The sequence below is a fragment of the Corvus cornix genome, chromosome 28, assembly GCF_000738735.6.
Source record: "Corvus cornix cornix isolate S_Up_H32 chromosome 28, ASM73873v5, whole genome shotgun sequence".
Lineage (NCBI taxonomy): Eukaryota > Metazoa > Chordata > Aves > Passeriformes > Corvidae > Corvus > Corvus cornix.
This window is the reverse complement of record NC_046356.1, coordinates 1,943,334-1,957,485: the sequence shown is the minus strand read 5'-3', so window position 1 is coordinate 1,957,485 and position 14,152 is coordinate 1,943,334. Positions and strand designations below refer to the sequence as shown.

General features: G+C 60.2%; 1 protein-coding gene across 1 annotated transcript in view; it reads right to left on the bottom strand.

Annotated features, from left to right (window-relative positions):
* The window catches only part of ADAMTS10 (ADAM metallopeptidase with thrombospondin type 1 motif 10), a 63,152-nt gene that overhangs the window by 11,588 nt on the left and 37,412 nt on the right, over positions 1–14,152 (bottom strand). The window contains exons 11-15 of the mRNA XM_039566111.1: positions 13,539–13,680; positions 9,389–9,496; positions 5,769–5,914; positions 4,935–4,998; positions 3,081–3,183 (exon numbers count right to left, since the gene is read on the bottom strand). Of these exons, the coding sequence (XP_039422045.1) occupies positions 3,081–3,183; positions 4,935–4,998; positions 5,769–5,914; positions 9,389–9,496; positions 13,539–13,680 (563 nt within the window). The remainder of the gene's footprint in view (positions 1–3,080; positions 3,184–4,934; positions 4,999–5,768; positions 5,915–9,388; positions 9,497–13,538; positions 13,681–14,152) is intronic.

The following is a 14,152-nucleotide window of genomic DNA, read 5'->3' as shown; positions in this document are numbered from 1 at the left end:
GGCATCCCCTTGTCCTTGTGCAGGTGGCTCCAGGGACAACTGTGTCCCCATGACAGCAGCACTGAGCACAGTGAGGGCAAGTCTGGACTCCAGAAAGGTCCTCTGACACAGCACAGCGTGCCTTGGAACTCCTGGAGATGGGAGAAGAGCGACTGCCACAGAACGAGTGAGACCTCTGAGCCTGCCCAGGGAATGTTGCTAAATACAATTATGGAATCCCGGAGTATCCTGAGCTGGAAGGGACCCTCAGGGATCATCAGTGCAGCCCCTGGCCCTGCCCAGACACCCCAACAACCCCAGCCTGGGCATCCCTGAGAGCGCTGTCCAAACGCTCCTGCAGCTCTGGCAGCCTCGGGGCCAGGCCCATTCCCTGGGGAGCCTGGGCAGTGCCCAGCAGCCTCGGGGGGAAGAACCTTTCCCTGAGCTCCATGCCCAGCCCTGACCCAGCTCCAGCCGTTCCCTGGGCTCCTTTCCCAGAGAGGTGAAAGCCCCAGCCAGGCATCAGCCGGCAGATTTTGACCCCCTCCCTTCACTCGGGGCCTGCCGTGGTTCCTCCTTTGCGTGTTTAACAGAGTTATTCAAATCGAGTATTTTCCTTCGGCTGCTGCCTCCGAGGATGTTTTGTTCCTCCTGCCTGCCCTCTCCCATGGAGGAATTAAACCTTATTACCATTTCTGACGAGCACTCTCCTGTTTTCTGAAAGCTCCTGCTCCTCCCATCCCTCTCCCACCCCAAACTCCCGCATCGGCCAAGAGCAAAAACGAAGAACGAAGAACAGAGCGAGCAGAGCAAAGTAAACAAACAATTAAAGCCGCATTCCACGCGGTATCTGCGGACTGCTGAGCTCAGCGCTCCTCTCCAGGGCTCTGCGTCCCGACCCCGCGCTCTGGGCTCCGGGATCGCTGGGAACCAAACAGCCCCAAACACAGCCCGACCACAGGTCAGGCTTCTTCCCTTCCCAAATCCCCGCAGGACTGGCGGCCCCCTCCTCCAGGCGTGTGGGGCACTCCTTGTCTGCAGGGTGGGGGTCCTCCGTGCCCAGGATATTTCCCGAAGAAACGTGGGGTGAAGCCTCTGAGGGACACAAGGCACCCCTGAACTCACCCACCCACCCTTTTGGGAAGCCCGAGCGGCTGAGCTGAGCAGGGGAAGGGGCTCAGCAGAGACCCAGGGTGGGGATCAGCTCCTAAAACCAAGCTGAGGAGCAGATTCCTGCCAGCTGGAGGGAGGAATGCCCAGGGATGAGGCTGCCAGCAAAGAGGGCTCCTGGGGAGCTGCTGGTGCCTGCAGGGAGGGAGGGACTGACACCCTCACACCCGAGCGCTCCGGGCACTGCTGGAAGAGCCCAGGAGATGAGGAGCAGCCCTCAGTGCCATCCCAGGGTCTGGTGGCATGGGGGAACACAGGGACTGACGGCAGGATGGCAGTGGCCAGGGCAGGACAGGACGGGGTCGTTCCCCAGGGTCAGGTCTGTGACGTGAAGAAGGGGGAGGTGCAAGGGACATCCTCAACTCCCCCAGGATGTGCCTCTGACACCCAAAAGCCACCAAGGGTCACAAAACCCCACAGGCACAAGGATGAAGGTCCTCGTGCTGCTGAAGTCGCGGAGTCACAGAGGGGGTTGGGATGGAAGGGACCTCAAAGCCCATCCAGTGCCACCCCTGCCATGGCAGGGACACCTCCCACTGTCCCAGGCTGCTCCAAGCCCCAGTGTCCAGCCTGGCCTTGGGCACTGCCAGGGATCCAGGGGCAGCCCCAGCTGCTCTGGGCACCCTGTGCCAGGGCCTGCCCACCCTCCCAGGGAACAATTCTTTCCCAAGATCCCATCCAGCCCTGCCCTCTGGCACTGGGAAGCCATTCCCCCTTGTTCTGGCACTCCAGGCCTTGCTAAAATTCTCTGTCATTCTTTCCAGCCCCCTTTAGGTGCTGAACACAAACCAGGTCTCCCCAATCCTGAGAGAGAGCCCAAACTTGTGCAAAGAAGTTCCTTGACCTTCCCCACTCTGTGGTTCCTCCCTGGGCCACCCCAGGGGACAATGGTGACACCCTTTGACACTGAATAAATCAAATAAAAGTGCTCCTCATGACCATTCCCCACAGCCAACGCAGGAAGAGGAGATGAAGCTCTGAATCCCTTCAAAACCTGGCACTGTCAGCACCCTCAGCCTTCCAGGAGGGGTTCCACCACTCATTTTATGAAGCTGAAGCAGAGAGAGAGGAAGGGGCTCTTCATGAAAGCAAAAAGTCCGTATCAGGATCAGATATCAGTCAAAAATCCATATCAGCATCACCTCGAGGGCGCTGCTCAGCTGGCCAACCCAGCCCCGGGCCATGCCTGGAGAGGAGAGAGGTCTGAGCAAGGGCAGCCCCAGCCTGCAGGGTTCCCTTCCACCTCGGCATCCATCGGGCTCTTTGGGGGACTTTGCAGCCTCACAATTTCATTACATTTTTATCGATCCATCCCCTGCAGCCTTGGCACAGCTGCTCCAGCTGCGGGAGCCCCGCTGGGGGCTGGGCTTGTTTGCACAGCTGGGAAGGATTTCCCCAGGCCACTTCATTAACTCCACGGAGGAGATGAGCTGTTCCCCCTCATTATTGAGAGATTTCTGCCACGGAGCCTCCTCCTGCCCCCTCTCCTCGCCAGACCCTCCTGCAGGACCCAGGGCTGACCTCGGGAAGAGGGAAGTGCTGCTCCTTGGAGGATCCATGGGATCCCATCCCTTCTCCTGCTCAGGAAGTTTTCCCTGCCTGCTCTGTCTCCTCCCCATCAGGCACCAGACATTCCCTGCTCTTCTCCATCGTCCTCTGCTCCCTCAGCTGAGGAACCAGCCTGGAGGAAAGAAGCTGGAACAGCTCCAGAGCTGCTGGGATTGCTTCTGGCAGAGCAGTGAAAGGGGGGATGACCCGGGACGGGGGGACAGGCGACTCCTGGCGGGATGGCAGCACATCCCAGGAGCACAGAGAGGGAAACCAGAGCTGCGGAAATCCTCACCACCTGTCCCCACACCCCTTGGACCACGAGACCCATCCCTGCGGAGCGTGAGGGGAGCAGATGTGAGCAGCCCCTGCCCCAGACTCACCTCCCCGGTAGGTTTTCCAGCTGTAGTACTTCCCTCGGAAGGGCACGTTGTCAAACTCGGCGCACTGCAGCTCTCGGAAGTCCTGCGAGCCCGGCGGGCAGTCCTGTGGTCACACAGCCAGCGGTCAGTGCGGGGCTGGGGTGGCCAGAAGGGCAGGGGCTGCTCCAGGCATTGCCACCAGCCCCTGAGGACAGGGACAGCAGCCCTGACACTGCTACAGGGCGCCCTGAGTGTCTCTCCTGCAAAGCTGGACACGATTTGAAGACCAAGAGCACAAGGAGGGGCCGCAGGAGCTGTGGCTGAGGTGTGACCCTCGGGAACAATCCCTCAAACCCAAGTGCAAAGCGCAGGGAAGCACCAGGACCCCTCTGTTGTCCTCACCAGCAGCCCGGGGGTGTTACAGCTACAATTCCCCAGCCCCAAAGCTTCACCGAGCATCCCTTCCCCACAGTTTTTGGTGTAAATCTCTGGGGTTTAACCCTCAGCTCGGGGAAGCAGAGTCTGACCCAGGCTCTCCTGAGCAGCCCCGAGAGGCAGCGCTGTCCCGGCAGAGCTGGAATCCTCTGAACTCCCCCCCTTATCTCCGGGCCCCTCTGGATCCCGCAGGTCCGTGCAGCCCTCTCGGCCCCCGGAGCCATCTCCCACACCTGCCTGGTCCTGCCCGGAATTCCCATTGTGGGATTGCTGCGGGCACACCCCGCCCTGCCACCCCCCCCCCGCCGCCTCCTCCTCCTCCCGGGGATCCCACGGTGCACAGAGCACCCTGCACCTGTGTGTGGAGAGGGCTGATCCCCCCGGACAGGGCTGATCCCCCGGACAGGGCTGATCCCACCCGGACAGGGCTGATCCCCCCGGACAGGGCTGATCCCCCGGACAGGGCTCATCCCACTGGGAGAGGGCTCATCCCACTGGGAGAGGGCTGATCCCACTGGGAGAGGGCTGATCCCACTGGGAGAGGGCTGATCCCATCCGGACAGGGCTAATCCCACTTGGAAGGGGCTGATGCCACCCGGACAGGGCTGATCCCATCCGGACAGGGCTGATCCCACCCGGACAGGGCTGATCCCCCCGGACAGGGCTGATCCCACCCGGACCGGGCTGATCCCCCCCGGACCGGGCTGATCCCATCCGGACAGGGCTGATCCCCCCAGACAGGGCTGATCCCCCCCAGACCGGGCTGATCCCCCCGGACAGGGCTGATCCCATCCGGACAGGGCTGATCCCCCCGGACCGGGCTGATCCCCCCGGACCGGGCTGATCCCCCCAGACAGGGCTGATCCCCCCGGACAGGGCTGATCCCCCCCAGACCGGGCTGATCCCACCCGGACAGGGCTGATCCCTTCCGGACCGGGCTGATCCCACCCGGACAGGGCTGATCCCATCTGGACCGGGCTGATCCCATCCGGACAGGGCTGATCCCCCCGGACAGGGCTGATCCCACCCGGACCGGGCTGATCCCCCCGGACCGGGCTGATCCCCCCCCGGACAGGGCTGATCCCATCAGGACAGGGCTGTTCCCACCCGGACAGGGCTGATCCCACCCGGACCGGGCTGATCCCACTCGGACAGGGCTGATCCCCCCCCGGACAGGGCTGATCCCATCTGGACCGGGCTGATCCCCCCCAGACCGGGCTGATCCCATCCGGACAGGGCTGATCCCATCCGGACTGGGCTGATCCCATCTGGACCGGGCTGATCCCCCCCCGGACAGGGCTGATCCCACCCGGACAGGGCTGATCCCCCGGACAGGGCTGATCCCCCCGGACAGGGCTGATCCCACCCGGACAGGGCTGATCCCCCCTCTCTATCCCTCCCATCCCTCCCAGCCCCGCTGCCGGGCCCGGCACCACTCACGTCGGTGTTGCAGGAGCGGTAGCGCTTCCTCTCCCCCAGGCAGTACTTCCCTCCGATCGTGGGCCTGCCAAAGCAGAGAGGAGATGCTGGAACAGCTCCAGCCAGTGTTTGGGGCAGGGTTTTGCCCCCAGGAGCTTGGGGTGGCTGCCCCAGCTGGCTTTTCCCAACCCTGCTCTGCCACAAGGACCGATCCTGCCTGGCTGGGCACGGCTGGAGCGCAGCCCCTAAAATCTCCCTGAGTGCACAGAGGGTTTGCACAGCGGGGTTTGGGGTGTGCTGCAGCTCCGACACCAACACAGGGCACAGAGCTGGGCAAAGGCATTCAAAACCTGCCAAACCTTCCAGGAGTCATCACTGAAATGGAAGCAGGCCCGGCTTTGTGTGCAGGGACCCCAGTGCAGCTGTCCCTGATGCTCAGGTGACATCAAAGGACAGGCACTGGGCTGGTGTGGCACTGGGGGAGTGGATTATTATCAGAATCGTAACAGGATGATGTACCTGCTCCACAGAGAACGGCCTGAGGGGGCTTTTCCTTCTCTCTCTGCCTTTCCTCCCCCCACCCCCTCCCAAAAAAGCAGAGATGGAAGAGGCAGGAACTGTTGGATGAGCCAGTTCTCCAGCTGGGACATCTCCTGTCTCCTCAGGGCAGTGCTTCATTCACTTCTCAAGACCCTCAGGCACTTCCAGGGCTCAGAGGAGGGAAGGCACAGCCGGCACAGCTCCTTCCCCCCAGGAGCTGGGTGTGGGGCTGCACAGGCACCTGGATGTGCCTTCCAAGGGTTGGGGACACTGCAGGGCTGTGGTGACAGGGCCACCACCCACCCCCCCACGTACCTGGGGCTGTCGCAGTGGCGCACGGACGAGGACACGCCGCCACCGCACGTCCGGCTGCACTCCCCCCACGATGACCACGACCCCCAGGCTCCGTCCACGCCCTCCGGCCGCGTCCCGAAGGGCACACACTCCCTCTTGTAGCACCACTGCGGGGACACAGAGCTCTGAACACCCCAGGCACGGGCGCTCCTTCTCCCAGAGCTTCCACAGGGCACGGAGCCAGCTCAGGGCTGCCATCGGCTTTGATCCCGAGGGATCTGAGCTCGGAGCTGCAGCGGCCTCGGAGCCAAATTCTCTGAGGCAAAGGGCGCTCGCCTCTCCTTCGGGTCATGCTGGCAGTGGTTGTGCACACACAGTGGGACCAGTGTCCCCAGTTCCCACCCCAGTCCTGGGGGACAGGCAGCCACGGGCAAGAGGTCCCATCCCACAGGGTGCCCAGAGCAGCTGTGGCTGCCCCTGATCCCTGGCAGTGTCCAAGGCCAGGCTGGATGGGGTTTGGAGCACCCTGGGCTATGGAAGGTGTCTCTCTGCCCATGGCAGGGGTGGCACTGGATGAGTTTTAAGGTCCTTCCACCCCAAACCAGTCTGCGATTCTCCTCTAGAGAGGTCCTGGGTCCCACAGCTCACATCTGGTAAAAGCCCTTGGCACACTTCCAGGTGGTCTTGGATCAGAGTTGCTGCTGCTGGGCAGGGCCAGGATCCCAGGGGACACGGACACACCCACAGCCAGCTGCTCCCTCCCAGCACAGAGTGAGTTTTGGGTGTACTGGGAGCTCAGGTTGGGGTTGGCCTGTCCCAAATGTCCTGATCAGCAAAGGGCCCGGGTTAAAATCAAGCTTAAATCGTAACATCAGCATTGTGTCATCGTTCTGTGAGGATCCCTAAAGAATCCGCCTGTCCCCGTCCTACTGGCAGACAGATGCTCATGGAAATCTGCCTATGAAATACTTCCCTCAGCCCTGGCACACGTCCCACACCCCCTGGAGTCCCCAGCCATGCGAGGGACGGTGCCAGAGCGCCGCCGCTGTCCGGGCACGGTGCCGGACACGGAGCCCCGGGGGCTGGGATAATCCCGGGAAGGAAGAAAGCGCCGTGTGCTCCTTCCAGGGGCTGGGAACCCACCCTGGAGCCGCTGGCACGGCCTCTCCTGGCTCCTCCCGAGCCAGCTCTCCATGGGCAGCTGGGAAAAACGCACGGTGGCTTCCCAGGAATCCCAGCTCATGATCCCTGGGAACACCAGCACCTCTCCAAAGGTGGAGGAGATGCTCTGCAGGCACAGCCTGGATATTCCACAATATTCCAACACCTTGGGAATAGCTCCTAGGGGCTGTGGCCCCTTCCCTTCCCTTCCCTTCCCTTCCCTTCCCTTCCCTTCCCTTCCCTTCCCTTCCCTTCCCTTCCCTTCCCTTCCCTTCCCTTCCCTTCCCTTCCCTTCCCTTCCCTTCCCTCCTTCCCTTCCCTTCCCTTCCCTTCCTTCCCTTCCCTTCCCTTCCCTTCCCTTCCCTTCCCTTCCCTTCCTTCCTTCCCTTCCCTTCCTTCCCTTCCTCCCTTCCCTTCCCTTCCCTTCCCTTCCCTTCCTTCCCTTCCCTTCCCTTCCTTCCTTCCCTTCCCTTCCCTTCCCTTCCCTTCCTTCCCTTCCCTTCCTTCTTCCCTTCCCTTCCCTTCCCTTCCCTTCCCTTCCCTTCCCTTCCTTCCCTTCCCCTTCCTTCCCTTCCCTTCCCTTCCCTTCCCTTCCCTTCCCTTCCCTTCCCTTCCCTTCCCTTCCCCCCCCCGGTTAAAAAGTGCTTACAAAGTGGGGGGAAAAGGGATGTTTAAAAGTGGGAAAAGCTGGGAAAAAGACACGGATAGGAGGGAAAAATGCCACTGTGGGTTCTTGGGGTAAGACAGGCGAAGCCATAACAATCACAGGAGATCGATTAATTGAAAAAAGGAGGATCTGGGAGGAGGAAATACCCAGAGGTTTGGGATGTGGGCACAGCAGAGCTTGGCTCAGCCTTCCCCCACACTGGGGGGCAGAGCACAGGAATTTTCCATCTCCTTTAATAGTTCATACTTCAAATCCCCTGATCCTTCCCTCTGCTCTCCCCAGGGGAGAGGGAGAAGCCAGTGAAGACCTTGGAGAGCTGCTCCAGCCAAGGTCGGGGGCTCACCCCAGCAGCTCCAGCTGGGGACAATGCAGACACTCAGCATAAAAGTGCATCTCCTTCCAGCCGAGGCCATCAAATCCCTCCCAAAGAACAAATGGATCCAAAAGGATAAGCACAGGAAGGTAACTGGGGGTTCAGAGCAAGCCAGAATCCCCACAGGGAGCAGCTCCCAGAAATCCGGGGGGGCTGTGGCTGCTTCGCTTCCCTTCCCTCAAGGCTTTTGAAGAACCCTGGTTAAAAAGCGGTCACAAAATGGGGGGGAAAGGGATATTTAAAAGTGGGAAAACTTGGGAAAAAGCCATGACTAGGAGGTGAAAAATGCTGTAGTCCCTGTGATGTGCAGCAGGAGGGATGTGCAGCCCTGGGAGCTGCCTGCTCCTCTCTGCCCCAGTTCCCAGCAGCACTAAGAGCAGTGCTTGCAGAGAATCCTGCATTTGGCAGAGTCTCCCCTGCACCCCAGCTCCTCCCGCTTCCTAAGGATCTGAAATGTTTCTTGGGAATTACTTTTCTTCGAGTGGAAGGGGGAATGTCCCAGCCCTGATTCGCCCTTGCCCCAGTGTGCAGAGGCTCTTTGTTTGAGCGGTGCATTCACTCAAATGCTGGGAAAAACGGGTGTGGGAGGAGCAGGGAATGAAGCAATCCAGGCAAAATTCATGGTCGGGAAAAATCCTGCCCTCCCCTCCCTGCCGAGGGTGAAACCCCAAGGTTTCATCATAACGAGTTTTTCCCAAGTTCCTCTGAAAGCAGAAATCTGGGAAAACCAGGGGAAAAAATCCCTTTTCTCAGGCCAGTCAGGAGATCCCAGGGGATCCCAGCAGACTTGGGGACACGGTGTTCATTTAAGGACATGGCATTGCTTGAGGTGACCTTGCTGTGCCTCAGGGGTGCCACCAAGAATCTCACTGGAGCGCGGATTTCCCATTCCCCATTCCATATGCCATATCCCACATCCCATATCCCATATCCCATATCCCATATCCCACATCCCATATCCCACATTCCGTATCCCATATCCCATATCCCACATTCCCCATTCCATATTCCATATCCCATATCCTGTATCCCACATTCCACATTCCATATTCCACATTCCATATCCCATATCCCATATCCCATATCCTGTATCCCACATTCCACATTCCATATTCCATATCCCACATTCCATATCCCATATCCCACATTCCATATCCCATATCCCACATTCTGTATCCCATATCCCACATTCCACATTCCATATCCCAGCACTGCCTGAGCTGAGCTCTGAGCTGGGCTTTGGGGTGATTTCTGGGCTCCTTGGCACATCCCGGCCCCCATCCCGGGCAGCTCTGGGCTCTGGAAGTCAGGGCTGGACCGGCTGCTGGGTGCTCCTAAATCAACTCCACGCCCCCAGTGTGAACAGTAATCCTGGTTTTTGCTGGAAAAGGGATCCAACCCCTCCGTGCCAACTCTTCCCGGTGCCCAGGGCTGCCTTACCCCCTTGTCGATGGTGTTGGTTTGGCAGATGGTGCCCTCGGCCGCGGGGATGCTGTTGGTGATGCAGCGGTTGCTTTTGCTCAGACACCACAGCTCGCTGCAGACCTCCTGGAAAGAGGGAGATGTGGGGAGAGACAGGGCCGGGGAGGGGGGCAGAGACAAAGGAACAAAACCCAGATTAGGATTTGCTGGCGCCAGGGGCAGCATCACACCCGGGAGGCACCAGCTGGGTGGGACATGGGGACACTGAGTGTCTTCAGCACGGTGGGGGCAACACGAGGCCAAACCCTGCCAGGTGCTGCTGGCCACGGTCACCCCGAGCTCACTGACAGCTGTCCCCCTTCTCTGGGCCCAGCCTAAGCCCTTCTGGGATTCCCTGGATGTGGAGGGAGCTCCGAGAGCTGACTCACAGCCAGCCCATGCCACAGAGGCCACCTCTCCTTGGGCACCTCGGTGGCACCGGAGCTGATCTCACTGTCCTTGTCCTCACCCCTCTTCCCAGGGCTGAGGGATGTTCCCAGTTGTGCATCTGTGCGGTGGAGGTTGAGCCCATTCCTGGCTCCTGCCGTGAGCATCCCAGAGCTGCCTCTGTGGGAATCTGGGGCTCCCTGGGAGCACCGACAGCACAGCTGGAGGTGCCCCTGCTCACAGTGTGACCACCTGGCTGCTGGCCACCTCCAGCCAGCCCAAGAATCCTGAAGGGAAGGTTCCTCTGGAAGTTTTAGAGCTGGTTTTGGAATGATCAAAATAATGCCAGATCCTGAGCCAGCCCTTCGGAATCGGGCACCTCTGCTCTCGGGGTCTGCTCGGTGCAGTTGTGTCCCCAGGGTGACACTGAGGACTCCAGACCTCTTTCCAGGAGGTTTCCTGAGCCACAGATCCCGAGCTTCAGCCCATCCTGACCTCTCAGAGCTCCAGCAAAAAAAAAAAATCTTCCCTTGGCTGCCGCAGGACCCACCCAAAAGTGAAATCAGGAAATTCAGGCCCTTTCCAGCTCATGTGTCACTCAATCCCCCCAGGCTGGACTTCAGCGCCTGCAAACTGCAAAGCAGCCCCTAAAGTCTCATTTCCTGCGTTTCCTGCCTGGTCCCCATCCTGCTCCTATTCCTACAGAAACAACCTATGGAAAACTTGCTGCTTTTCAGGAGCAGCTTGGGGTGACTGAGCTTATCCAGGAAATGTCGAACAGGTTCAGTGTCAGTGACAGAAACTGTCCTGAGGTGGGAGAGCAGAGCCTGAGCTGCCACGGCTGCTGCCACTGCCAGTGTCACGGAATCATGGAATTCAGCTTGGGAAAGCCCTCTAAGATCAGCAAGTCCAACCATCAACCCAGCACTGCCAGGCCCACCACTAAGCCCTGTCCCCAGGTGCCACAGCCACACGTTTTTGGACACTTCCAGAGATGGGGTCTCCACCACTGCCCTGGGCAGTCGATGCCTGAACGCCCTTTCAGTGAAAAAAATTTTCCCAATATCCAACCTAAACCCACCCTGGAGCAACACGAGGCCGTTTCCTCTTGTCCTGTCACTCGTCACCCGGGACAACACTGAGCCCCCCCGGCTGCCCCCTCCTGTCAGGGACTTGTGCAGAGCCCCAGGGTCCCCCCTGAGCCTCCTTTGCTCCAGGCTGAGCCCCTTTCCCAGCTCCCTCAGCTGCTCCTGGTGCTCCAGCCCCTTCCCAGCTCTGTTCCCTTCTCTGGACACGCTCCAGCCCCTCAGTGTCCTTCTTGTCGTGAGGGGCCCAAAACTGACCCCAGGGTTTGTGATGCCTCAGCACAGGGGACAGTCCCTGCCCTGCTGGTCCTGCTGGTCACACCACTTTGGACACGAGCCAGGATGCCCAGGGCATTCTCAGCCAGCTGGGCACACTCTGGCTCATGCTCCTGCCTGGCACAGTGATCATCAGCCCGGGGCAGGAGTGCCCCAGCAGGCAGCTCTGGCCGCCTGTCCCCAGGGAGGTGACAGCCCGTTCCTCACCCCGGGGCCGATCCAGCTCTCCAGCCCCGCATTCCTGCCCCTGGCCACGGGTGAGCCGGCCAGCACCGATCCCCCCAGGAGAGGCTGAGTCAGAGACTGGGAATCCTCTGTGAAGGATGAGCTGGAATTGCTCTGCTCCCCTCCAGCCCCCAGAGTGCCCCAGGGAGAGCTGGCAGAGGGAAACCCGGGCGGGGTCCGTGCCAGGGCTTCGGGTCAGAGCTGCAAAGGGAATTTGGCTCCCACCTCCCTCGCCCAAGCCCAGCTGGAGATGGCTTTAAGCAGGGGAAGGAGAGAGTCTTTCCCATCTTCAGGCTCTGGCAGAGCCAGAGTGACCACTGGGAAGCAGGAGCCCCTTTTCCTGTCACCAAGGGCTTCCTGGTAACCTCCCAGCTCCAACCATCGACTCTCGGATTGGTTCGGGTTGGAAGTGACCTTAAAGATCACCTTGTTCCAGCCCCGGACACCTGCACTAGATGAGGTTGCTCCAAGCCTCATCCAGCCTGCCCTGGAATCATCTCCATGCTCGTGACACCCATCCATCACCCCCTCTCCCAGCCTGCAGGAAGGGGTGCTGCCCTGCTGGCTCCATCCCTCTGGGGTTTGTGTCCAGGGCAACAGGGTGGGCTCACACACTGGCCCGGATTTACCCACACACAATCGAGCCCTGGTGTCCTTTGGGTTTATCCCAAACCACCACAGGGCTGGAGGGGTCACCGCGGGAATCTTTTGTGGTCCTTGGATATACACAGGAAGCGTCTGCCTGGGCTAAAAATTAACTGGGAGCCAGGGGAAGTTCCCATTCTTGCCTGTGGCTCAGCTGAGCAGGGGCACAGACCCTGGTGGGTGGCACCTGACATGGGACACCACGACCATGGGACACCATTCTTTGGGGTCAGACTGCTCCTGCTGCATCTGCCCCATGTCCAGCAGGCTCCAGGCCCCTGGGCCCTGTTCAAGGCATCAGCTTTGCCCTTTTCTCACCAGGATGAGAGGGGGACACCTCCAGGTGGTGGGGCAGTGTGGGACCATCCCTCAGTGACAGCCTGGCTCATCCCGGGGCACTCAGCAGAGCTGGGCTGGGCTTTGCACAGTGACAGAGAAATTAAACCCTGAGCTGCTGTGTTTGCTCCTTCACAGCTTTCCAGGGCATGGACTGGGGCTGGAAAAGATCTCTGAGATCATCAAGTGCCACCTTTGACTGACCCCCAGATTTTCAGCCAGCCCAGAGCACTGAGAGCCACGTCCAGGCGTTCCTTGGACACCCCCAGGGATGGGCACTCCAAACCTCCCTGGGCAGCCCCTTCCAACCCCTGGCCACCTTTCCCATGAGGAAATGTGCCCCTGCTGCCTGTGCATCCCACTGCTGGCTCCTCTGTTTTCCCTAAAGGAACGTGGGTGCTTTGAGGAGCTCAGGCAGCCCTTCCATGCAGAGGGGCTCTGCTCAGGCCCTTGGCAACGTTCAGGACATGAAGAACAGCAAAGTGCCCAGCTCAGACCCTCTTTTCTCCTGGAGCAGCCTTTCCTTTCAGTGGTTCTCTGCGTTCAGAGACCAGGGGATGGCAGTGAGGTGGTGGGGATGGGGCTCACGTGGGCAGCAACCTCCAGCACATCCCTCACCTCACCTGGGACAAAGACTTTTCTCCTCCTGTCATGGAATCATGGCAATCAGCTTGGAAAAGCCCTCTAAGATCAGCAAGTCCAACCAGCAACCCAGTACTGCCAGGCCCACCACTAAACCATGTCCCCAAGTGCCACAGCCACACATTTTTGGACACTTCCAGGGATGGGGACTCCACCACTGCCCTGGGTTTGAGTAAGCAGCACGATGACTTCTGGTGAGGATTATGGAAAATATGTCCTCATGCAAAGAGAGGGGAAGCTGCATGGGTGGGGCCTTAGGGACCACCAGCAGCCAAGGAAGAGGCAAGAAATCCCTTCCCGTGGGATTAACCTGATCCAAACTGGGCTGGGACCAACATTTACGGATGGGACACCCCCTGCTGAGTGCTCTCCCAGGGAAGCACGGCACGGAGCTCACCGGGAACTCCACAGTGCCCCTGGTTTGGGGCAGGACAGGGATGTGGGCAGCAGGGACAGCCCCATGGACCTTTCCTTCCCCCCGTCCCCCCTCCTCCGGCCCTGGGAACCGATAGTAAAGCAGGAAGGCTCTCTACCCCGTATTTACACTGGCGGGATTTGACTCCGTACTGGAAGCGGCACTGCTCGTCGGCATCGTAGGCCTGGCCCGGAGCCACCGTGGGGTAGATGAAATCCTGCTTGGGAGGAGCATTGTTCAGGCACAATCCCATCCCGGAGCTGCAACCAGAGAGGGAGAATCAGAGCTCAGGAAGGCCGAGGGGAGAGAGAGCACCGGGATGGGATCGGCAGCCGCCACTCCCAGCTCTGCTGGGGCTGAGAGGACAAATCTGGGTCTGCTCTGGGCAAGAGAAGCAGCTCTGAAATCCCTCCAGCTGTGCACCCCAGGCTGGGAAGCACATCCTGGTTCCAAGGTAACTCTGGAGGTGTTGATCTGAGGGTTCACAGAATCCCAGGAATATCCTGAGCTGGAAGGGACCCTCAGGGATCATCAGTGCAGCCCCTGGCCCTGCCCAGACACCCCAACAACCCCAGCCTGGGCATCCCTGAGAGCGCTGTCCAAACGCTCCTGCAGCTCTGGCAGCCTCGGGCCGGGCCATTCCCTGGGGAGCCTGGGCAGTGCCCAGCAGCCTCGGGGGGAAGAACCTTTCCCTGAGCTCCATGCCCAGCCCTGACCCAGCTCCAGCCGTTC